Source organism: Petaurus breviceps, unplaced genomic scaffold (genome assembly GCF_028583685.1).
Source record: "Petaurus breviceps papuanus isolate PSGF00001 unplaced genomic scaffold, PetGlider_PUasm1.0 90895, whole genome shotgun sequence".
Taxonomy (NCBI): Eukaryota; Metazoa; Chordata; class Mammalia; order Diprotodontia; family Petauridae; genus Petaurus; species Petaurus breviceps.
This window is the reverse complement of record NW_027187372.1, coordinates 32,787,796-32,812,647: the sequence shown is the minus strand read 5'-3', so window position 1 is coordinate 32,812,647 and position 24,852 is coordinate 32,787,796. Positions and strand designations below refer to the sequence as shown.

Below are 24,852 nucleotides of genomic sequence, written 5' to 3'. Positions count from 1 at the left end.
TGTGGTTGCTCCCACGCTTTTTAGCATGATGTTTTCAGCAATGTTGTTGGCCACCCTCCAATGAAGACAAAAGTGGCATCAAGGCCAGCTACTGCTGTAAATTATTTAACTTGAAAAGTCTACAAGCCAAGACTAAAGTGGAAGGAGAGTTGGTGCATGACTTTTTGTTGGCAGATGATCGTGCACTCAATGCATTCTCTGAGACTGAGATGCAAGAGTATGAATCAACTCTCTGCTGCTTGTGCTAATTTTGGCCGGGCAAATTTAACACCAAGAAAACAGGTTCTTTACCAGGCAGCCCCACACCATCCTTATGTGGAACCATTGCTTACAGCAAATGGAGGAATTTGAAAATCTGTGGATTAAGTTCACTTACCTTAGCAGTATACTTTCCAGGGATGTACACACAGATGAGGAGGTTGATGCATGCACTGTCAGAGGTAGTCCAGCCTTTGGGAGGCTCCGAAAGAGTACATGGGGGAGAAGAGGTATTAGGCTGCCTACCAAACTGAAGGTCTAGAGTCATTACGTGGACCTGTTATAGGCCTGTGAAACCTGGACAGTCTCCTGGCACCATGCCGGGAAACAGAATCATTTCTATTTGAATTGTCTTGGGAAGATTCTAAAGATCACCTCTTAGCATAAGAAACCAGACACTGAGGTCCTTTGTCAAGCTCAAAGGCCAAGCGTTCAAACTCTGCTGCGGAGGATGCAACTCCAGTGGGCTGGCCATGTTGTTTGAAAGCCAAAAGTACATTTGCCTAAAAGACTATCTTAGGGGAACCCACACAAGGCAGGCGCTCGCGCGGAGGTCAGAAGTGATACAGGGACTCCCTCAAGGGCTCTCTGAACTTTGGAACTGATAGTGAGACATGGGAGATGCTGGCACAGGACTGCCCAGCGTGGCATGCCTGTATCAAAGGTGCTGTGCTCTATGAGCAAAGCAGAATTGTAGTAGCTCACAAGAAATGAGATGGGAAAACTTACACACCTCCACTGTAAATGTTCATACGGACTACTTGTGCCTGGCCTGTGGTAGAGCATTTGGAGCTTGTTTCGGCCACAGTTGGACACACTGTACCCTGACCCTGATGTAGTGACATTGTTTCGGTCCTGTTAGAGTACAAAGGATGAGACCTGAGGGATTTAACAAGCCACACGTGAGCAGCCTTGTCTCTGGAGTAGGGCTCAAACCAGGCATCATACTATGCTATGGATCTAAAAAGTCCCCTAGACCTCTTCCAAAGGTCCTAGGATATATTCTGGGTCTCAAAACTCCTTTCTGATGGATTTCATCCTGGCAAGGGCTCCCCTGGCCCAAGAATAAGCTCTCCCATTCTGGGAGGGATTCCCTTGCAACATACATTGTGATGTGTCATACCATATGTGGGTAAAATTAGGTCTTTGGGGGCAAAGAGGCTGCCAGGAGTCAATCTTAGGGCCCTCATTCTAGGAGAAGTGAAAACATGTTGGAAAAGCTCCTGAAACATTTTCTCTGGCTTCCTCCACCCCAATCTCCTCTCTGCTTGGCATCAAAATGGAGAAGGAAGTGAGGAGTCTTTCTACCAATCATACCCGGATAGAATCAGTGAGGGAATGGTTGTCAAGGTAACAGGCTACCCAATGCTGAGCTGACAACTCCTTCTTTGGTTCCACAGACAGACTAAATGGAGATGTTGAAAATCTCCCCTCCAGACGTGGCATTCTCACCTCTGGCTTCAGTTCCAACACACACCCTTCCCCCATTCTTAACCCATGCTTCCAGGAAGGATGCCACCAGCCCAGCCCAATCTAATGAACTCCTACCCAGAAACACTCCAGGGGACCACAGTGCTCACGGAGCAGGGAGTGGGCGGGGGGGGGGGGCGCAGAACTACAGCCTCGTAACCTAAAAACGTATTTTATTTTGAAGTTGTGCTTTGGATTCTCCCCAATCCAACCTTTGCTGAGTGACAGCCTTATGTTCATACAAAGCATTTCCAAGCATACATACATACATTATTCCAGTTATCAACACAATTGTTTTAAAGAATATACCATTTTACACAAACGTTACATACAAGTCATACGCCACAACATTGCATTTCCCTGGAAGATCTAATATCTCTTCTGAATAGGAAGTACATCTATACCAGCCTTTCCAATGTGGTCTGTTCATCTCCGCTGGCATCATCTCATCTCCGCAGGAGAAGCCCTGGCTCCCTGGGGGCCAGAGGCTGGGGCCAGCATGCTGCTGGGTGTAGATTCACTGTTCTCTCTTTTCTTTTGGATAGAGTGCAGGCCCTACTGTACAACAACCCCTCTCCCCCAGAGCCTAATTCCTGTCCCTCCCCTCCAGAGTTCACAACTCACACCACAGAGGCAGAGTGGGGGTCTCTCAAGTGTGTACCCCTGGTCTGGGCCAGGGTACTCAGCAGAGGGCTATCTCTGCAGGGTCCCTTGGGCTGCTGGCTCCCAGTTTGGTGTAAAAATCACAGTGTGCCACCTCCATTCCAGTTAATTGCACATTGGCTCCAAGTCCCCTTGCCAGGACCAGATATCTCCATGGTGTCAGAAGCACCAGAGATGGGGAAGACAACTCTGCCCCCCACTCCCTAGGGGCGTGGAGGGCTGACTAAGACTTTGAACTGTGGGTTACCATTCACACACTGCTTAGCTCACAATGCCAATCAGCAGATGGATGTTGGCTGGGTGGGATGGGGAATGGAGGGGATGTAGATTGAAGGATGAGGCTCTCCTTGGCCTGAGGGAAAAGGATCCCCAGGGGGACAGATCCAGGGCTTAGAACAAACTCCAACCTTTTGGGGAGCTATTAAACAGAGTTGCTGACTGCTCAACAGTGTGGTTCTAAATCACCTCCCTCCAGGTTTGGTCATATCACTGAAGGAATCCACTGGTCTCCCCTTCTACCTCTTGGGGCCTTTGCCCTCCATGTTCCAAAGCTCCGTTCTGCTAAGTGTCTCCTCACAAAGCTCATTTCTTTATGCAGGATAAAGGAATGCTGCCTCTGATGGATCTGACTCTAAACCATTTAAAAAAAAAAAGGTGATTTAGAATGGGTGTTCTGAGTCAAAGATGGGAAAATTTAGGTTCCTCTCCCAAAAGACAATTACCACATATCTCTCTCAAATCACAGAAAAGTTATCAGGTAGAGAATATGACTCCCAACCAGAAAACATAGCTTCTGTGGTTCTAAGGTAAGACACATGGGCTTCAGCCTCTTTATCTGAGACCTAGGAGCCTTAAGTGGCTTGGTCTTTACCTCACTATTCCTGGTATAGTGTGATATCAGGGGAGAGGTAAACAGTGGGTAGGAGTTGGGAGGCTTGGTTAAAGCAGATGGGGAAATCACTGTGACCTTTTGTGTGGGCAGTGGGAGAAGGACCAGAGAGCATCAGAAGGAAGGAAACTGTTAGCTCAGTTAACCCCTCCTTATTCACAGGTTCAGGTAACCTACTCAGCTGCTGATTTCAGTCTCAGGGAGACTTTCTGGTTTGTGGGAATAAAAATACAACCAAGACAGGGTGTACCTAGATGGCTGCTGATAGATTTAGCAACAAGTGGCTCTGGACAACGGGACAAGGTCTCACAAAGGCCTCCCATCTATTTCAAGTGAGAGGCACTGGGTGATAATTAAAGCCAGGAGATACAGGCTGAAGGACAGCAAGTAGCCACTTATGTGCAGGACCTGAGTGGCCTTGCTTCTAGGAGCCAATCCTACTGAAAAATTTCACTGGATTTCTTGGAGCCAAATAGCCTGATTGCCAACTGACTTCAGGATAACAAGTCTTTGGGTCTCGAGTGCCCAAAAAGAGTGAGAGAAGAGTAACACGCCCCTAGCTAACTTTCCCAAACCTGCCCTGAAGACAATGAAACCCTCTTAAAACAATTTTCAAGGGTCCAGGTACTAACACCATCTTCAGTGGGATTGCTTCTAGCATAGAAAATGGAAGTAGGATCCTCCTTCTCCCACCTAATGTGAATGTATCATTCAGGTAAATTTTACAAGGGAGTATTACTTAACATAGAGTTTGGCTGTAGTTATGGAGGATGAAAGGGGGCAAATGTAAACACCAACCAACCAAACCACATCAGTAAAAAGAGGCTTAAGAGAGAAAGCCCCCAAGCCCACCTGGAGCATTGGGGTTGAGGCCCATCCTGATTAAGTTCATTTAACAGGAGAGATTTCTATGGCTGAGTTCTCCTGTCCCAGACAAAATAGGGTTTGTAACGGAAACAAACAGACCCTGGTGGTCACTGTGTGAACTGCCACAATAACTTACAAAGAGACACACAGCCATGGGTCACGGAACCAGGAGTGTCTACACATGCCAGAGACTATGGTAACCTAAGACTGTTGGCGTGTGCGTGTGCGTGTGCATGTGTGTGTGTGTGTGATGAAGCAGAGACTATATAATTCATTTTAACCAGTACCCAAACATGATGCTACTGAGAGGTGGGTGTATTAGCAGCCAACCACTTTGGCAAGGCATCCTCGGTGACTTGAGGAGGACAGAGATTTGAGCCACATCTTTATTGTTTGCCTTGCCAGATTTCACAGTGACCTGATAATGGAAAGATCTATTTCTGGCTATTGCCTAAGACTGGTATATACTGTAGCTGGCTGGGTTATGACTGATCAAGGGAAGCTAAGGAAGGTGGACAGGGAATGGGGGGAGGGGAGGAGACAGGGAGAGCTTCATTCTCAAGGGTTTGGGCTGCTGGGAAGTCTATTCCTGCAGGAATAACTTAGAATCTAATTTTCAGCTGAAGTCCCCAAGCTAGTTAAATAGGAAGATTTTAATAACAGTCTCTGGTTCCTCAAGTCCCCTTGTCTGGAACAATCAAATGGCATCCATCAGACTGTACAAGACTTGTCAGTGGGCTGTGGGGACGCTGAAGAGTTGACGCCAGGACTGGTGGCATTGGTTTTGGGGAAGACCACCGGCTTGGGTCGTGTGGCTGGGGGCTTGACTGGGGCGGCCATCTTGACAGACTTGACTGGCCGGAAAGCACACGGGATGTCCCCGGCTGTGCTGGCACTCCGCTGGAAGGCGGGTTCAGGGTCCTTGAGGAGCTGGGTGTGCAGGGGGCTAGAGGGTTCTGAAGTAGGCGCTACCACTGGGGAGGTCTTTAGGGGCTCCAGGGTATCCAGCACCACATCGGGCGTGTGCTTCACATTGCTTTGCCGCTCGAGCTCTCGGAGTTCATTCAGGGCAGAATTCATTGTTGCCTCAATATCCTGAAAAATACAGAAGAGAAGATAAGTCTGATGTTGTGAAACACCACCAAAGAGCCTGTTTCACTGCTACAGGTCAAATCTTTCAAGAACCAATTTCAAGGGGGGGGGGGGGGGGGCTGGGTGGGTGGGGGTGTCTAGATTTCTGTGCTGAAATGCTTTAGTCTATCCAATATTGCCCAGAGTAAGTGCGCCATCTGCTGGGGCTTGAGATACTTGGCTGTCATCATAAAATTGGTACTAATGAGATCTGACCTGCAGGCCCCTGGAACAGGAAGTTACCAAATTCTAACCCTGGTTAAAGAAGGACAGGTCTTACCCATCAGGGATTGAGGAAAGGTCCAATAGCTCTGCTCCCTGCCCACCACCTGGGGACCGGACAACTATGGCAGGAGAGTCCAGCGTTAATCATGCTGTTCTCTTCTATCCATCACTTTCAAGAGGGCACTGTCCGGGAGGGGAGCCAAAGCCCACTTGGGTGAATTGCCTTCTGTAAGTTACAATGGAGACCAGCTCAGCAAACAAGCAGCATCACTAGCTGGGGACTCAAGACAGAACCAAAGGACCTCTGCTGGCAAGCCGGCCGCCTCCCTAGGAGACCTCCCTGCTCCCGCCGCCCTCCCCTGTGGCGAGTTCGTGGCTGGCCCCCGCCAGGTGCCAGGGCTGCATTGGCAGGCATCTGCTAGGGGCCAGGGCCCCGTAAGAGCTGCTCTGTGCTAGAGAGAGATGGGCTTTCTCTGGGCCGCGATCCAACGCTGCTCAGCCCCGAGATGCACCCAGACTAGAAAACAGGCTCCAGAACTGCGGCTCTCTTCCCAGCCTGTCTCTGCAGTCTGACTACCCCAGCTGTGCCTGTGCCTTCCACGCCTATTAACACCTGTCCAAAGAAGGGAGCCGGGAGGAATCCCATGGGGGAGGCAGCATACGGCCATGACCTCACACACAGAGACAGACAGTTAGAGGCCTAGCAAAGCGAGAGACACGTCAGGCACCCGGCTGCACCAGGTCTGACCAAGAAGACATCCCTTGAGAGCGCACCACAGCCCAGCCAGCAGAGACTGCCTCCGTCTTCCCCGGGGGTAGCGGGGATCTTAGCTCTGCTAAAAGCAGGACAGTCAAGGGCAACAGGAAGCCCCTAGTACCCACCTGGACTAATGAAAATTATAGAGCTGAGGGAGACGTCTGAGTACACTGCTTGGAGTGGCCGCGGCAGTCGGATTTTTAAAGATGGGGTTAGCCCTCTAACATTTCATGGAAAACAAAAAGTCAAAAAGGATGGACTAGAGATAAAAGGAGGTCCCTTTTTATGGGCAACCGGCCTCTGTTCCTCCTGGGAGACTTATCTGCACCCCAAGGTCTCATCCCCTCTAGGCCCAAGGACCTAGATCACTGCTAGGTTTCTCTGGGCGGTGTCTGGACAGCAGGGTCAGGGAATGCCCTTGGGTACGACAGGGAAAACAAGGGGGGGAATGGAATGAAAGGAGCGTGATCAGGTACAAATCTGAAACCAGAAGGGTCACACGCATTTGTCTAATCTGGGTACCCAATTCCCCAGAGCCTATAAGACCCCAGAAGGGGGACAATAAAGTGGGCATCACATGTGTAGACACTAGCCTAGAAAAGTGCAAGTTTTGCCCATAGGTAACAGTTGTGCAAATGCTTACTTTGCACACGTAGAGTTAAGAAGCCTACTTTATTCTGCTCCCACTGTGGCCCTCTGGAGGTGTGCTAGCAAATGGTGTTTGTTTGAAAGGTGTGCAACCCCTCCAGATGTACACTGGGCAGCTAGTTAGAGACATTCCCTTAGCATTCATGTGCTCCTTGCTCTAAGGTCTGGATGGACCCTGCATAAGGCTTCCGTGAGACAAGGGGAAACTCCCAATGCCCTATTCTCCACCAAACTCCTGGTTTTACCTGCGCGATGACCTCGGGGTCCATGGGCCGATGGTTGTTGAAGCTCTTGGACCTCCCGGCTGTCACCGTCTTCCGGATCTGAGGACTCTCCAGCCGATTCTTCAGAGACGAGTGTCGGCTGATGGAATTGAGACCTCCGTGCCCACTGGCAGAACACTTATCGGGCCCCTCCTTGGAGAGACTCTGACTGATAACAGGCTGGGAGGAGGGACGGCAGCTGGCTCCCCCGGGCCCTGAGGAGGAGGAGTCCAGCAGGGGGCTGCTCAGCCCATGGCCCTCGCTCTGCCGGAAGGCTTTCCTGATGTTCCCAGATTCTGGCCGCTTCCTTTGCCTTCAGTCACAAACAGAAAGACAAGTGTGAGCAATGGCTGGCTCAGGTCCCAGCACGCCCATATCCAAGGAGAGGAGGGAAGAGGAAGAGGGATGAGTTCCTGTAATCTAGTATTTTTCCAGGGAGTGGGGAAAGGGCCACAGAGGGGGTTCTTGCCAAGGCTCTACTGTCCCACACTTCCTTAATACCTCCATTACACCCACCCTCCCTACCCCACCCCCCCAAGCTTGGCAAAGGAGAAATGGATACTTACTGGTTGGTGGTGTGTTTTGAGCTCCTGAGACGCAAAAGGCTATGCAAAGGGAAAGTCTGATTATGTGAAATATGGTCATTCCTAGAGATGTCCTTACTACGGCCTTTCATTTATTTATTTATTTGCCCATCTGTCTCTGTTTATTTATTTAGCAGAGACAAGGTGTGAATGAGGAGATCTTACTCTGTTACCAAGGGGATGGGGAAGGTAAGGTGAAAGGGAGAATGCTTTCCTCTCAACTTTTAGAGTGCTCCTCCCCAAAATCATCAACACAAGAAGGGTAGAATCACTACAAGTTCTGGCATAAGGCTTATAATGTGAAGACAAAAGAAAGAGAATTTCTCAAGGAACTATATAATATTGGAGTAGTTAAGGACAAATTTTATGAATTTTGATTTTTTTTGCTTTTTAACTTCTTGAATCTCCAAGGATGAGGTTAAACTCTGGCTCATGGTTAATTCATTTCAGGCCACTTAAGGCTCTGTGTAAATGCTACAATTAAATTAGATCGTCTGGCAATCTTGTGGTTACCGGACACTGTTAGAACTAGCTAGCATTCACTAGGACATGGTTACAAAAGAACCAAATGAGGAAAACAGATTTATACGCAGTGATAAAAGAAATAGCTTTCTGGGTCAGAAGGGCAGTTATACAGTTCTATTCTGGACTCCACTACTGGACGAGCTGCGGCAAGGATGGGAAGGGACAGAACTGAGGATGGGCAAGGAGAAGGGGCCCTGCTTTGGGTCCACTGGGGTGGTGCTGGGGCTAAGGGCTACATCTGTTGATGAGGAAAAGGTCTCCCAAAGACAGCTCAGGGTAAGGGGAACTGCTCTAGCCCAGGAATTGGGAGAGCTGCATGTTTCAGGTCTCTTATCTGTGAAAAAAAAGAAAAGGGGGCAGGGGAGGGGTGATGGTGGGGGAGGGCAAATGGACCAGAAGATCCTTAGGGGCCTTTCCAGTTTCAACATTTTATGATTCTCTGGGTTTTTTCTTCCTTTTGTTTTGTCCTGACCTGTGATTTCATTGGCATAGGGAACTTCTGGAGGGGTAATTTCATTTTCATAAGAACAGATCAGCAGCTACGCTGCTACCTTAGAGAGTTAGCATCTGGGATGACAAGAGGTCCAATGACTTGTCCTGGGTCACACAGTTATTACATGTCCAAGTCAGGACTTGACCCTCAGTTTTTCAGACTCTGAGTCCAAATGCCTTTCTTTCTACTAGATGACGCCACCTCTCCTGGGCTCTAATAGCAGCCTTCAGGTAGATTTGGGTTCTGACTTTGTCGTTCTTACTCTAATTGCTGCCTTTTGTGCAGTCTGAACAGGATGGCTGGAGTTTGGGTCTAAACTGCCGTAAGAGTTCCTGCAAAGGCTCATAGGCCATGCCCAGTGATTGTTGTTCTCCCAACTATTTGTTTGGGGGTGGGGAGAAAGCGAGGGTCACCAAGTGGTACAGGGGAAGAATGCTGGATTGGGACTCGGAAAACCTGCCCTGGACGTCTGCTTCTGCTCTTCGCTCCCTGTGTGACCCTGGGCAATCACTGACCCTCTCTGGGCCTTGGTTTTCTAGACATTCAGACTAGGTGGCTTAGAAAGTACTTTTCCAGATCTAAATCTATGCTATTATGGTGAAGGGATCCTCCACCCCCCAAAACATCTGGGGGCCAAGAAGTAAGTTTCTGAAGGAGGGAACTCAAGGAACCTGCCCAGAGGTTTGGTCTCTCTTTTTTCCATTGGTGGCAAACTTGTGACTACTGAATTTCTTCTTCCATGAATTCCTTCATATCAAAAGCAGCAACTATGCTGGTGGCTTATAAAACCACACACCTACACAGTCACCTTCCCCCTGTTATTGGCTTAATTACAGGCTAGGATTAGTGTGATTAAAACCTTGTAATTAACATAACCTTGTAAATAAAGAAAATAGGATTAGCCCACCATGCTTTTTATTAGCCTGCCTTCTCACCAGGGTAGTGAGTTTGGGACTGCTCTCTGGGTTGGGGAATGAATGAAATCCTCGTTGCTTTTCACTTACTGGCTTAAATTACAAATAGTTCTAAATAAGGAGGTAAGTGGATATCTCCAAGGTGGAATTAACATAACTGACTTCCCCAACTTGAAGTTCAAGAGAAAAATATGGTAGGGGTGAGCAAGTCCCGCTTCTAATGACTAGCTGGAGGAAACAAACAAACAAAAAAAGGCAGAAAGATCTAGGCGACCTGATATGGTTTAGAAACAACAAGCACATTTATTCTCCTTCCAGTTTCAGTGTCCAGAGGCTACAGTTAACAGATTTTCCTTGTGCAAATCATTTCATTCTTCTGAAGCCATATGGGAATAGAAACTCTGCGTCATTACTAGTTGGCATTCGCGGAACACGCCCTAGGGGCCCGTCAACATCTTACTGACACTGTCCCAAGTTTCAGGATCTAGAAGAGGGGATGGATTGAGTTCACATCATGCCCCTTGAGGAGGCAGAGATGAGACTGGCTGTCCAACACCTGGAATGTCCCCAGCAGAGGCCGAGGGGCACGGACATAGAGTCAGAGGCAGGGAATCCTGGGCTGGGAAGGTGGAAAACCCTAGCTTACTGCCAGTGTGATCATTTGGGGATCAGAGTCAAAAGCCTGTTTTTGGAAGGAACGGGAAGCCTGCAGTAAGCCTGAATGATGGAGCAGGGTAGACGAGGCTAAGGCCACACATCTCTTCTTCTGGTGTGAAGGGGCACAATGATATGGGAGTGGGATGTGGAGAGGGTGGCCAGGGAAGAGGCAACAGTGATCTTTTCCTCCATAGGAGTGAATACCAAGAGCAGGGAGCAGAACAGACAAACAATATTCAATCAAACATGCCCAAAATTAATATCAGCCTAGTACAAAACTCACAAGGCTTTGAACCTTCAGAGAAGAAAGAATCTATTATTAGGTAAGGATTAGGAAAGAGACAGGACCAAAGAGGTCCGCCCTCAGCAGAACAGTTTTGGTCCATGTTGTCTGTGACAAACTCAGTCACTTGGCCACTGGCCATCCTTGAGCTTTGGATAACAGCTTCAGACCTAGGATTCCCAGGTGGGTTCCTGGTGACAAACACTGTAGGGACACAGAGAAAGAGAGCGGCCCTCTGTAGCATGACGCAGCTAGCAGGAAGCCTCGACCCGTCACTGAAGCTTGCAGAAGCTTCCTCGTCCCCACCCATCTAGCCAGCAGCAATGAATGCATGCAGATTGTTAGCCTGGAAAAGCTGAGTGTCTTTTGGCAACCTCCCTATGTGCAGTGCAGGAATGGAGGAGGGTTAGGGTTAGACCAGGGGGTGAAGCGTGGTGTTAAGTCGGTCAGGAGAGCAGAAAATGAAAAGCAGCGCTTACTTGTTGATGTTTGCAAGATAAATATCGGCTACATGACCCCCACTGGGACAGCTGGCCCCCGCTCTGGCTGTCACCTTTTCTTCAGGTGGCTCACAAATGACCTCAATTTCAGACTTGGGGCTCGACCTCTCGGCGACACCATCCTCACTGGGGGAGAAGGGGTAGGCAGGCAGGGAGGAGGGAAAACAACAATAACACAAAAAGCAGTGTTAAATTAGCAAGATGGCCCCCCCCAACACACACATATATACACTCCCCAGCAGAGCTCCAAGATGGCGGCAATGCCCAGTGGCCCTGGGTGGGCTGGCCCTGTGCAGGGAAAGGAGGGGCAGGAAAGCAGGGAGTTAGGAATCTAGGAGCTGATCGGAGTTATTTTAAATAAATAATCCAGCTGAGTTCTGCAGGCCCTTGGGTCCTCAGGAAAGCATGGCAGGATCCAGCTAGAGGAACTCTGGATCTGAGGCATCTTGCCTTTTACCCCAAGGCTGGGCTGGGCCAACCTCCCAGAGGAGGAAGAGACACATCCAGGTTGCTGCATATCTGCTCAGGTTTTGGAGATGCTGGCGTTGAGGCAGGAGACCCTCACACTCCATCGGAGCAAATCTAGCCCCATTTAGCGCTTCCAAGTTGGTCCCAGGTCTCTCCACTGCTCTCCTGGCCCCTCTGGCTAGTGGTCATATAGGAAGATGACAAGAAAGCCCCTTCTCCCCCACAGCTCATCTTCTGCTTGATCTTGTAATGAAGTCAAAATGCTAAATTTAGGAAGGTTCTGGATGCACAGATCATCACCAGATTTTCGATGTTATCAACAGAGGGAGGATATTCCTCTGCAGGACAAGCCGAGGACAGGCTGGGAGGGTGAAGACTCATTCAGGATACCAACCTTTAAAAAATAATATTAAGGGAAGGACCATCAAGCCTGGCAGCATGATACCCAAAGGGAGGGCAATGGGAACTGGGATCAGAGATCCTTCTCAGGCTGGGTTCCAAGTCGGGCAGGACTTGCAGCCTGGGGGCCAGGGTTGGAAGGTATGGGACAGGGAATCTCGAAACCAAGTCATTTCCCTCTAAGCCCATTTCCTTTGCAGGTGGAGCCCCTCTACAAAACTTCCTGCAGGCAGCCTGATTTCCCCTTCCTTCTCTGCTCTTCCTTGCTCGCCCTATCAACCTCACCTAGGTCACTGAACTAAAGTGGATTATTTCAACAATGTTACTTAATCCAGGTACTTCCTAGAAAGGCAGGAAGAACCCTCATCACTAATGCTCATGTCTCTGGCTTGGGTTTCTTTAGCCAAAATACAATTTTGTTCGTAAGTGGGAAAATATTATAAATAAGATTATCAGATAGGGTTAATGCATACTTGCTAAAAACCAAAACACCCTTTCCCCCTGAAGGGTTGAAGATTGTCCAGACCAGAAAGAAAATGCTCTCCCAGTCTAGGAAAGGGCTCCAGGGCATTGCATGGTGACACCTGCCTTCTTTAGCACTCATTAGGCATACACATGCCAAGTAGCTATTCAGAGGATTAGTTACTGGATTGTTTGGGGGATGGTGAGTCTGGGGGCTTCCAAAAGATTGAACCCAGACTGAGGAGACGGCCGACATCTCATGACTCTCAGTTTCTGGCAACATTCACTGGGAGTCCATCTCCTAAAGGCTCATTTTGGAAGCAGCACCAGTAACCCTGGCCCTGTGGCCTGAGGGCCCAACCTACGTGTCTTGGACCACGATGTACTGATGAGGGATGAGTCCATCAATGCCATTGTGTCGGCCCTCCCACCAGTCATCAGAGGCCCTGTGGTAGAGCAGCAAGGAGGCCCCCTTCTTGAAGGACAGTTCTCGGGCTGTTCGGCCGATGTAGTCAAACTTGGCGATCGCCTCAATGGGCTCACACTCTGAAAGGGACAAGAAGGAAAAAAATTGAATGAATAAAGTTTTAGGGACTGGGTAAGGCTCTGAAGCCCTTAATCTGCAAATATTACTGGTACTCAGCTCCTGATTAGGAAATCCTTGCAAGGAGGACACTAGTGAATGGATCTTTCCTCCATTATAACCGTCCATTAGACTGGCCTAAAAGGCTACAAAGAAGTTTGCTCATCCCTGTCTAGCCCCTGAAGGAGAGCACAATGAGAAGGATGGGCCTTCAGAGCCTTTTGGCTCAAGCTGCCTTGGAGTGAGTGCTCTCACAGGACAGCTGCTCTTTCCTCTCCACTGGCCTTTCTGGAGGACATCTCTATCTACCCCTCAACAACCCTTCCTCTTCCGCAGTTCATGTGACCTGTGCATGCTATCCTTCTGTCATGTACACACCACTGGGGCTCAATGTTCCATGAGCACCTAGGCCATGGTCTTCCATTCCAGTGTACCCCATCATCCTTGGGATTGTGGGAGAAATGATACTGTTTCAATCCAATCTTATGTGATTAAAAGTTGTCCACACCCAGAATGTTGATTGACTCCATTAATTCTCTAGTAATGCTAGAGATGGTTACGAGGTATTTCTGATTCACCCAGAGCACTCTTGTTTTGGGCTACCATACCCAGGAACTTTTGAGGGGTCCAAGCTTCTATTTTGCATTAGTTATTCCTATCTGCCTCAATTTACCTTGTTTTCAGGCTCCCCTCTCAGCAAAATTGCTTAACTGAGTATGTGGGGCTCCTGTGTGCGAAACCTCTGTCAAAATCCTATATAATGTCAACCTTTCAGAATCTGAGGAGAGTGACCACACCTCCTTTTTGGCTCTCTCTCCTCTACCAAATGATCTAACACATTTCTTCCTAAAACTATTTCAGATTTTAGGGTCTATTCAGATCTTCTGTATTCATGGTAATAACTACTCAAACACCCCCAATGTCAATGGCTTCCTCCTCTATTCCTTTCCAGCCTACACCAGTATGATCATACCTTAGACTTCACCATCACACGGAACTGTATCACCTCTAAGACACATTGTTTAGATATTCCCTGTCCAACCATGACCTTCCATCCCACTCCCAAGCCATCTGCTTTCTGCTCTCACGGTGATTTCCGGTTCTGTGGCTTATCCTCTTCTCTCATTTTCTCTTTGCTTGTCTCCATACCCAGAATTGACATGCCCTGCCCTGAAAGGTTAATTTAACAGATGCCTGGTCACTGTTCTTGAACCCCTCATTCCTCTGACTTTCCACTGTTCAGGACCTGTTAACCCTGATCCTTAGACAAATCCCACCATCTGAAGGTTGTCACTTCTGGACTACCAGAGCATCGACAGGAAGTCTCCTAATTAAGCTGACTGGCCTCCACGGGCCTTTCATTTTATTTTTGTTGACTAATTTTCCGAAGTCACTGTTCCAGATCTCACATCACTGCCCTCCTGTACAGCAGATGGCTTGGCCTCGACTTGTGAGACTGAGACCATCTAATGGGAACAACCTCGACTCCCCTCCTCAAAACTTCTTTGTAGCATTGCTCTGTCTTCTCCTTCCCTCATTTGCAGAAAAAAGAGGTATCCCCAAGCTTCCCTACACCGTCCAGGTCTGAGCCATGGCATCACCTCCGGTCCTCCCTCACACTGAACCCACTGAGTCAATCCATCACATCTAGCGGCTTTTCTGCCTTCACAACAGGCCCCAGTTCAGGCCCTCATCACCCCTGCCTCCCTATCAGTACCCCTGCCTTCTTTCTCTCCCTACTCCAATCTGCTCTGCATTCAGCTGCTGATGTGATCTTCGTAACGCTCCTCCCCAACTAGACCCCCACTCAATATGCTTCACTGGCTCCCAACACCCTCAAGAATGATGACACTGACCACCACACCTGGCATCTAAAGCTCTCTGTGATCCAACCTTTTCCAACCTTTCCAGTCTGTACGCTTGATTCCCCATGTACTGCAGTCTGGCTGTTCCCTACACATGGTGCTGCATCTCCCACCTCCCCAAGGCCTCTGTGCTGGTTATCTCCCATGGCAGCGAGTGTATTCTGTCTTATTTTATCTGGCTTCCAGAAAGCCTCAGCTCAAATGCAACCTTCTTTAAGAGGCCTTTCCCAGTCCCCTTTCTGTGACCAGTGCCTTTCCTCTGTAAATAACTAGGTATATACCTTCTATACACTCTGACTGTATCTGGTCTCTATTTAATTACTGACATGCTCTCTCCCCCACTAGAATGTCAGCTCCTTGAGGGCAGGGTTGTCTTTGCCTTCCTGTGTTCAAGTGCTCTACACATGCCCAGGACCTAGGAAGCGCTCAGTAAAGATGCTCAGTGACTGACTCAGACCCAGAGGCCTGTGTTCACGACTCCTCTTCCTGGAGCTCTCTGTAGTCTGTGATGACCCTGCTGACTCCCCCTGCACCCTCTTTCTTCCCCAGGCTCCTCCTCTATAGCCTTCACTGACACTTCATCTTCTTCCTGATCCTTAGTGTGGATGTCCCCCAAGGCTCTGACTTAGTACCCATCTTCTCTCCATCTCCCCAGGTAACCTTGCTCCCTTCCTTGGCTTCCCTAGGCAGAGGGCTTCCACATCTCCATTTCTAGCCCTGAACTCTTTTCTTAGCTCCAGATGCACACATCAAATTGCCTACAGGACTCTTAAATTCTGGTATGCTGGGTGAAAAGGAAGATGACTACTTATTAATGAAATGGCTTTCTGGCTTCTACTCTTGGATGACAGATGTGTTCTCAAACCAGAAAAGACTAAAGATTTTATGAGTTCCTCTGCGCCCTCCCCTCAACACTGCACTTTGAGCCATCTGCCTGGGAGAGCAGAATTCCCAGCAAGGTGGGAGGCCTAGACAACTCAGCAGAATGTCCTGATTCCTCCTCAGCCCTGGAAAATTTGGAGGTGCCTTCTTGGCTGCTGAGACTTCCAGAGCCCAAGTGGGCCAGACCGGGTGCTGGAAGGGTGGAGGGAGCATATCCTGGCTAGGCAAGTCTTAATAAATCAGAAGCAATACACAGAGGCTCTCAGGTGACAGCTGAGCCTTCCACTTCTCAGCCCACATGGGGTCAGTCGACTGGAGGCCCTTGTATGCCTGGAGTTTTGGAAAGGGTCGATAGCTTGGTCGGTGGTCTGACCTGGCTCCCGTTCCTACTCTGCTCTACTTCTGCTTTGTTTTTGGCATTTTGTGTCTCTATTCCCTGGGATGGTTTTTTGTTTTGTTTTGTTCTTCAAATAAATTCTCTACCACTGTAGCATCTTGTTACTTGGTGCTGACTCTGATGGGTGCCTGGGAACTAGCTGCAAACCACTGGGAGCTCAGGGAATGGGACGGCCAAAGAATTATGGAGTGTGAAGAAATCGACATAGCTTAGACTCTCCATCCCCTTGTTGGGACACAGCATTAGAACTTAAACTATCTCAGAAAAGAGCCTCCCTCCAGAAGATCGAAGGAAGCAGAGGAGCTGTTACTGATGCTCCAGCATGTCATTGGCAGTGCCAGATTGTGGGAGGAGCTCAGGCCACGTAGCCAGGTCCCCTCTTCCCTGGGGTCCCTGCTGGCTGCTCAGGAAGCAGGGCCCACACATACCATCGTCGCTGGTGTGATGGTCCACGGTTAAGTCCTGTGCGGAGTCTTCAGCTGAGGTAGTCTCTCCATGGGGGCTTTCACTGTGGCAGAACCAAATCAAAGTCACCAAAAGCATCACAGAGGAGAAAAACTGCCCGGGCAACGGGAGGAGGCCTGGTTGGTTTTCAGGGAAGAGTAGGGACGGGGTCCTCTGCACATTCTACATCCCACAAAAGCTCAGTGCCATGATATGCACACAGCAGGTAGGGAACACGCCCTCCTAACAAACATTTTACACGTAGGTTTCAGAGGTCATCTGAGCCAACCCATCTCCTCCAGGCACAACTAAGCAAACCAGCTGAGACAGCCTGAGCTTCACACTTTTTAATGTGAGATAGAGGACAGATGAGGCAAGAGAAACCCTTCTGGGCTGGAGGAGGAATTTCTTTATGGCAATACATAGGCAGCTCTCGATAAGCCACCATCATGTGCATGATTTGAGCTCATCTCACTCTCTGCCTCCCCACCAGGTTTGATGCCATTCTGTGGCTTTGGGGCATCTCCACTGGTGGGGAGGTAAGGCATGGTGGGGTAGGCAGAGGCAGGGAGAAGAGGGAGAGGGGTGAAGGACAAGGAAAGCTCTTGGCTAACATTGTGCTCTGGACTCTGGATTTTCATTATCCAAGTCCCTTCTGAGTTTGCCTGGACAGTTACTGGAGACTCCATCTAAACCCTGTCTTTCAGCTCAAATCTGATGAATGAGCCACTGAGGGATACAGACCCTCAGCACAACCATCAAGCTTCTACATGATGAGAGGCAGAGGAAATCTCATCCATTTGTAGTGTTTCCTTCTTTTTAACAAATCTGGTTTCTTCTGAAAGCAAAGAAAGGGAGGAGGACTTTTGGGTCACCCTGAAGCAAAAGCACCATGAGACAAGGTCCTCTTCCTTCCACCTCTGAGTTCTCAAAGTTTTTTCTTTTAGTTTTCCCTTAGGGTCCCATGACGCATTTAAATTAGGGGGTTTTTGAAGTCTCCCTAGGTATGTAATCAGCTGGGTCTGAGGAATTCTGGAGAGAATCAAAAACCAAAAGGGAGAGACAAAGGGTGTCATAAAATTCCCTCTAGCCTCCTCTGTATCATCATGCCATGTAGTCGACCCTTCCGGGGAAGACTCGCACTTTGTTTTGCTAACACTGAAGGGCCAGGTCTTTCAGGCAGGCTGGGGAAGAAAAAATGGAAAGGGCCTGAGCTCCCTGTTGCCACAGGAATGCAGAGAAGTCTTGGCTCTCCCTGTCTCCTCTGGCCTCTATCCAGCAGTCTCAGGACCCCAGCCACCCCTTCTATACTCCCTCCAGCTTCCTCCTTGAAACGAGACACCTCTTGTTTTTGGCTGTAGCATCTAGTCTCTTTTCTAGAGAAGACTAAGGAAGGGATGAGAGATGGAGGCCTATGGGATAGCCTCTCCCCCTGCCTTTCCTACCTTGAGGCAACTGGTTCTTGATCCATCAAATGCAACAGCCCCAGTTCTTACCTGATGCTGTCAGGGCCCTTCCACCTCTTTCCTAGTTAATCCTATGGTCTCCTCCCAGGGACTGGCTAGTAAAATCCACAAACATAGGGAAATTAGGGAGGACAATCTGGAGAAAGCTGAGAGAATGCGCTTACTGGCTCTTCCCGTTACTGTCCCCTTTCAGAGATCTTGAGCAGAGAGCCACTGAGTAATGCTTTGGTGACTGAGCCCAGAAGAGTAGAGACCCTTCCCAGAGCAAGGGCAAAGAAAGGCTCAGAGAGAATCTAGGGTCCAGGAGTATATAAAACATGGGAACGGTATGCCTGGGTACTCTGAGGAAGAACTACCATTGGCCCTTCTCTTTCTCATTCCCTTAAGGTAGATGAAACTTGTTCTGCCATAGAGACCTATGGTCTAGGGTAGGGGATCTTAACCTGGGTTCTGTGAATTTGTTTGGTTAATATTTTAATAATTGCATTTCAATATAATTGGTTTCCTTTGTAATCATATGTATTTTATCTTAAGAATTTAAAACCAATATTCTAAGATGGGGTCCACAGGGTTCAATGGATTGCCAAAAGACTTAATGACAAAAAAGAAAGTTAAGATTCTTTTGTCTAGGAAAATGTCCCAAAGATTTGCCATAATTTTATCTCCCTTCTCCCATAGAGGTGGTGATGAGTGAAGAAGACAATCAGGCCCCTAAGTCCACAGATACAACTATAGTATCTTAATGGCCCGACTAATAATCTTGAGAAAATTGACCAACTTCCCTTTCTAATTATTATATACATTGGAAAAGCTTGTTCCATTTTTTCTTTTACCTGGATGCTTGAGAAAAGTAAACAACTTATTATATCATATGGCAAATGCACATGAAAGAGCAAAGCCCAGATGAGGGATGTTACTGAAACTATAGTACAGACATGACCCTTTGGGATCTCTCCCTATGGGGGTCAGGGGGCAAGGTGGATGAGTGTGGTCCCTACACAAACAAATTCTCCTCGCCTCCCCTAACCTGGCTGATTACTGGTACTGAATTGGTTCCACATGGATCCCTGGGGTGGGCTAGTTTATGTTTTTAGCTGAGGCTCAAAAAGTATCTGAGGAAGGGAGGGAAAGAGGTGAAGGAAGGAGAAATCTGAATGTAGCAGAAAGACAGGCTGTCCCTACCATACTTGGCATTAAATGGACACTCCCGAGTAGTCTCAGGGGAGGCAGCAGTGCGCAAAAGAAAGGACATTGCACTGAGAGGCAGGAGACCAGAGTTCTAGGATGATGACATTGCAAAACCATGTCTAATGAGGGACAGGTCCCAGAAGAAAGTAGGGATGTACTTCCAAGATGTGGATACAGACACACGAGGCCCACCTTCAGGTGTCTAAATGTTTGTTATGTAGAAAGGGGATTGGACTGTCTTGTGCAGCTCCAGTGTGCAGAGTGGGAAGCAATGGCTCTCTGTTTCAGGGCTTCAGATTTGGGCACAATGTAAAGCTCAGAGCTGTCTGACTGCAGGATAAGCTGCCTCAAGAGGGAGTGAGTTCTGCTTTACTGGGGTACTGTAAGCAGAGGCCAGAGGGCAACCGATTAGATTGAGGGGAAACATGGGAGATAGATGAGATCACCAATGGGGTTCCTCCCAGCCTCAAGGGTTCTAAAGGCTCCCTCTACCACTCAGCAGCTGTGTGATCTCCACCAAGTCACTGAAGCTTTTGAGGCCTCCGTTGTCTTTGCTTTAAAAAGGAGAAGTAACATCAAAAAGCAGAGGGCTAGCCCACATGGTCTCTGGAGGCTCCTTTCAGATCTCAGATCTAGGATTCCATGCATCCAGTAACACCATACTGGAGTTAGATCAAATTTTGGACAACAGAGTGGAATCTGCAGCCACTCTGAATTCTCCAGAAGTCCAACCAACTATGTCCAAAGAGGACTGCCTTTAACAAGCCCACTTGGATGGTTACATCCTTCTCTCTACAGTCGTTGGAAAGGAGTATTATGTAACCCTAGGATGTCTCACAACCCTTAGGCAATAAATTCTTTATGTAGAATTTCTCTCCCTAATGACCCTCCCTCATTAGAATATAACATCTTTGGAAAAGTGCCCAAATGTACAAAACTATTTATGGCACTGAAAGGGGGCCCATCAATTGGGGGATAGATGGCTGAACAAGCTGGGGCATGTGAATGGGATGGAACACTACTGTGCTACAGGAAATGATGGAGACAGTTTTAGAGAAGCCTGAGAAGACTTGTTTGAAGCAATGCACAATCAAGCGAACAGAGCCAGGAGAAAAAAACTCATACACTTACAATGGTATTACAAAGAAAAATAACCTTGATGTAGGGACTCTGATCGACACAAAGACGCACCACAATTCCAGAGGACTTGTGATGAAACTCGCTGACTGCCTCCTAAGGAGAGGTGAGGAGTGCAGAGTGAGGCTGGTTTGGAGGACAAGGCCAGAGGGAGAATTTGTTTTGCTTGTGTGTAATAGGAGTTTAGTTTTTCTAATTTTCTCTATGGAGGGAGAGAAGGTGAATCTTCATGAAAATAAAATAAAACTTAAAAATAACAAAAAAGAACGTAACCTCCTTGAGGGTAGGGGCTGTTTCCCTTTTGTCTTTGCCTCCTGGGGGTCTAGCACGTAGTAGGTGCAAAATGAATACTTATTGCCTCGCTGAATGATTTGTTTGTTGTATGTCTTGTACTCTTTGGAATCTTCCACAATTGCTATCACTCCACTGGGTAAATGGGAATAATTTAGGAAGCAATGTGATTTGCTTCAATTACATAAAAAAAGCTTATGGAATTCCTATTCCTGAGGATCCCTGGAATCCCTGTAAAATGGGGCGTAACATGAAGTGTCCCACCATCAAGCAGGGAGATGAATGAGGTGACCTCGAGATGCAGACAATTTAATCTGAACAGCGAGGGCTCTGTGCACATCTGCACTGGGCTTTGCCACGTGCCCTCTTGTTGACAGCGTGGACAATGGCTGCTCCTTGCCTTCCTGCCCTGCCCACCTACCAGTAATCCTCCATGCTTCCTCCTCTGCTGTAGACAGGGCCCTCCAGCTCCCTGGGGCTTGGGAAGATATTCTCGTGCTGGATGATGATGGTTTTGATTAGCTCATTCACATGGGCCTGGCAGGAGACCTGGTCGTGGCCTTCGGGCACCGACATCAGCGTGGGCCCAAAGCAGATGGCCAGGTTGTAGGGATCCATCATGTTCTCTTCACTGAACTGTGATAAACTACAGGAGACAAGAGAGGGAGTCGGGATGAGGGGGAAGCAGGGGAGAGCTTGCATGAATGCGCGGGTACAGCAATCACAGAAGGCATGGCCAAGAGCAAAACCAGAAGGTCTGCAAATTGCCACCTGCCCCCCGTCCTGGCTCTGGGCTCCCCCAGAGCTTCTTCAGCCAAGACGATAAAGTGACACCAATGAGGTCACAATTCAGGAACCTCATCAAATAGCAGATGCCTTTCTTTCTCCATTTCATAGAAACAGTTTGTTCTTCTGCCTCCTAAAGAAAGGAGTACATCTGGCTCCTTATCCATCCCAAGCCCATCTACTCTGTCCAGACTGCCTTCCAACTTGGCCCTTCCCACTCCCTTCCCAGCTCCTAGGAGACCAGTGGTTGAGGGGCTAAGGGGGCTGATGGGCTCAGTGACTCCTCTTTGCAAAGATCTTCTAAATTCACCCTACAGAAGGCAGCCTGAGGCATGAGCTGGGATAGCTACTGCAGAGGGCATGCCTCGGGGCTGATGGAGTATACAGGGGACTCCCAAGGTGCCCTGTTAATTACACGGGCAGAAGATGTGGGCTATTGTATATCTTGCTTTACAGCAAAATGTCCACATTATTGGGTTGACTTCTCTCCAAGCCCTGGGCTTATGAAAGAGAGAGAGAGAAAAAAAAAAGCCAAGCGATTAGCTTTCCTATTCTATCAAGCCAGCGCATTTCTTTCTGGAACAGCTGATGCAATTGTTTTCCATTTTCATAACATCCCCCTCAATTAGCACATCCAGGATTTATTCAGGAATAGGTCAGCATGCTATTCAGCTTCGAAGGAGATTTCCTCTGGATGGAGACTGACTTTGTTATTGGGGATTTATTTACCCTGGGAACTCCCTCCCCAATGTGTCTCCCATTCACCCAACAGCTGCTGAAGCCACATCTCCAACCTGGCCATGGACACAAATCCCTAAGTGAGCTGTCACTGCCTGCTGAGTCCTCCCCCCTCCCCGACAGACCAAGGCCAGTTCCAGAGGCACTCCTTTCATTTTCAGTGCTGCCCACCAGGTCCTCTCCTTAAACTCCTTCTCCTTAGAGGCCGTAGCACTGAGTCCCCAGGGCCTACTTGTGAACAATACTTGGAAGGGATGAAAGACCGTCATGTAAAATGAGGTCTGGAACCCAGAAGTGTTGAAGAAGCCTGTGGGGAAGGCCTAGAAAGCTTTTCATAGGACAGTGGTGTTTTTCATGGCCCTCCCCTCCGTCTTCCCCAAGCCAAGGTCTGAAGTCTACGTGGAGATCCTGCTGGTCTCTTACCAGAGTGTACTCAAATTCTAAGTATCATTGCTTTCTATTGCAAATCTGCAATGTCAATTCTTTTCATTAGTTAATTCTATAAACTGATTTGAATTTACCATTTCTGGGAGGAAACTAGATGGTGTAGCGGAAACAGTGCCAGCCTAGAATCAGGAATACCTGCCTCAACTACATACTATGTGACCAACTAATGTCACCTAAAGTCAGCCTCAATTTCCTGATCTGTAAAATGGGCAGGCTGGACTCAGTAGCTTCTAAGGTCCCTCCCAGACCTCTATCTATGGTGCTCGGATGAAAGAAAGTTCAACTCTTTGCTGCTTAGCATAAATCAGATCAATCAGCCAGCCTGGCTGTGGGATCTATCCCATTTTTAAAATTTACTCTTCTCAAAGTAGAGTTGGGAACAAGAAGGCAGCGTTGCTATCATTTGGATAGTGATGTGCTTGGTTCCACTAATTTTTTGTTTCCCTAGGTATTGTGTGGCAAGAAAGACCTGAGTTCAAATCCTGCTTCTGATGCTCACCAGGTGAATGACGACAGACGAAGTCACCACCTCTTTGAGAGAGAAAAAATGTTTGTTAACTGAAAAAATGCAAAGTGAAGAAAAGCTTAAAAACAAAGCCTTCCAGGGCAGGAGACCTCATGATGCACCTTCATAAATCACGTGCGTATCTGATACTTAAAGAGCTCTTCCCGTCACCTACACTCTGGCCCTGGGCCTTGGCTCGGTTTGATGAGCTTTGGCCAAAAAGGAGCGGGGGGCCTTCACCTAGCTCTGGCCAAGTGCGACCACGGCAGTGGCTCTGTGTGTGCATTCTGCCGCCCCTCTCCTGCCTCTCTCCTTAGGGAATTAGGCTGGGGGGAGCTGTCCCAACACCCTCACGGGCCCAGGAGTGGAGGCCAGGACCTGAATGTGTTGTTTGTCTTGAGTTCTTGAGGCCGTGGGGCACAAGCTCTGGGGCAACCGACTGAGGTTTTATTGTGAGGACAGGAACTTGTGGGTTGGAAGCTACCTGAGGGTCACACAATGCATCCACTTAGCCTCTTGAAAGGGTCTTGGTCAGTCAGGTTCTTTTCTACTTCTCCAAGAATGAACAAGCAGTACATCTTATCTTGGAAATAATCAAGGTCCCTGAAAGCCAGTCTAAGGCAAGAGGCCATGGCTAGAGACAGTTAGGTGGCACAGGAGATAGAACCCTGGGCCTAGAGTCGGGAAGCTGTTGTTGTTCAGTCATTTCAATCATGTCTGACTCTTTGTGACTCCATTTTGGGGGTTTTCTTACCAAAGATACTCGAGTGGCTTGCCATTTTCTTCTCCGGATCATTTTACAAATGAGGAAACTGAGGCCAACAGGGTTAAGTGACTTGCCCAGGGTCACACTGATAGTCAGTATCTGAGGCTGAATTTGAATTTAGGTCTTTCTGACTCCAGGACCAGGGCTCTATCCACTGCACCACCTAGCTGCTCAGGAGTCAGGAAGACCTATGATTAAATCCAGTCTCAGACTGACTAGCTGTGTGACCCAGGATAAATCACTTCACCTGTTTCCTTACTTGTAAAATGGGGAGAATATTGTCATGGGGGTCAAATGAGAAAGCACATAGTAGGTGCTATATAAATGCTTATTCCCTCCCTCTCTTTTACAGGGATAGAGCACATATTAAATCCCACAGTGAAGGAAAAGAAGGGATCTCAACAGTGTGGCCTCAAGCCAAGCCTCTGCTAGGAGCTGCCGACCATTGCTCCATCTAACTGGAATGCACACAAAGTCTCCCGAGACTCTGTGTTCATGTGACTAGGGCCTCACAATCACCTGCTTTCCATTTGTTATTTTAGGAAACACTGTGGTTACTAATGTTGCTTTGGAATGGTCTTCTGAAAAATAAGATGTTGAGCCTGTGTGATTCTGTCTTTTCTTGAACAGTGGTCACTTATCTAGTACCACCCAGAGCCCTGGGGATCACGGCTCCAGACACATCTCACAGCTATGAGTCTACACTGCTCACTTTCTCTATAAACCCTCAACACACACAGTCACACATACGCACACACACACACATGCCTACATACATATGCACACCCATACACAAACACCACACAAACACACACATAGACACTCTCCGTCTCTCTCTATCACAAATAGACACACACTGCCTATTTTGAAATCATGGCCAAAAGAAACAGACTATTCTGGT

The 24,852-nt window shown here is 48.3% G+C and overlaps 1 protein-coding gene across 10 annotated transcripts in view; it reads right to left on the bottom strand.

The window, feature by feature from the left end:
* Positions 1-1,884: 1,884 nt before the first annotated feature.
* Positions 1,885-24,852, bottom strand: part of SRGAP2 (SLIT-ROBO Rho GTPase activating protein 2) — a 259,458-nt gene continuing 236,490 nt past the window's right edge. For 7 of the 10 annotated variants that reach the window (XM_069074711.1, XM_069074709.1, XM_069074706.1 and 4 more), the window contains exons 18-23: positions 21,131-21,355; positions 16,612-16,691; positions 12,822-13,002; positions 11,107-11,253; positions 7,154-7,484; positions 1,885-5,242 (exon numbers count right to left, since the gene is read on the bottom strand). In XM_069074711.1, the coding sequence (XP_068930812.1) occupies positions 4,859-5,242; positions 7,154-7,484; positions 11,107-11,253; positions 12,822-13,002; positions 16,612-16,691; positions 21,131-21,355 (1,348 nt within the window). In that variant the 3' untranslated portion in view covers positions 1,885-4,858. Of the gene's footprint in view, positions 5,243-6,385; positions 6,481-7,153; positions 7,485-9,965; positions 10,832-11,106; positions 11,254-12,821; positions 13,003-16,611; positions 16,692-21,130; positions 21,356-24,852 lie in introns of those variants that run through there. The other 3 variants (XM_069074713.1, XM_069074714.1, XM_069074715.1) reach the window with 3 other exon arrangements.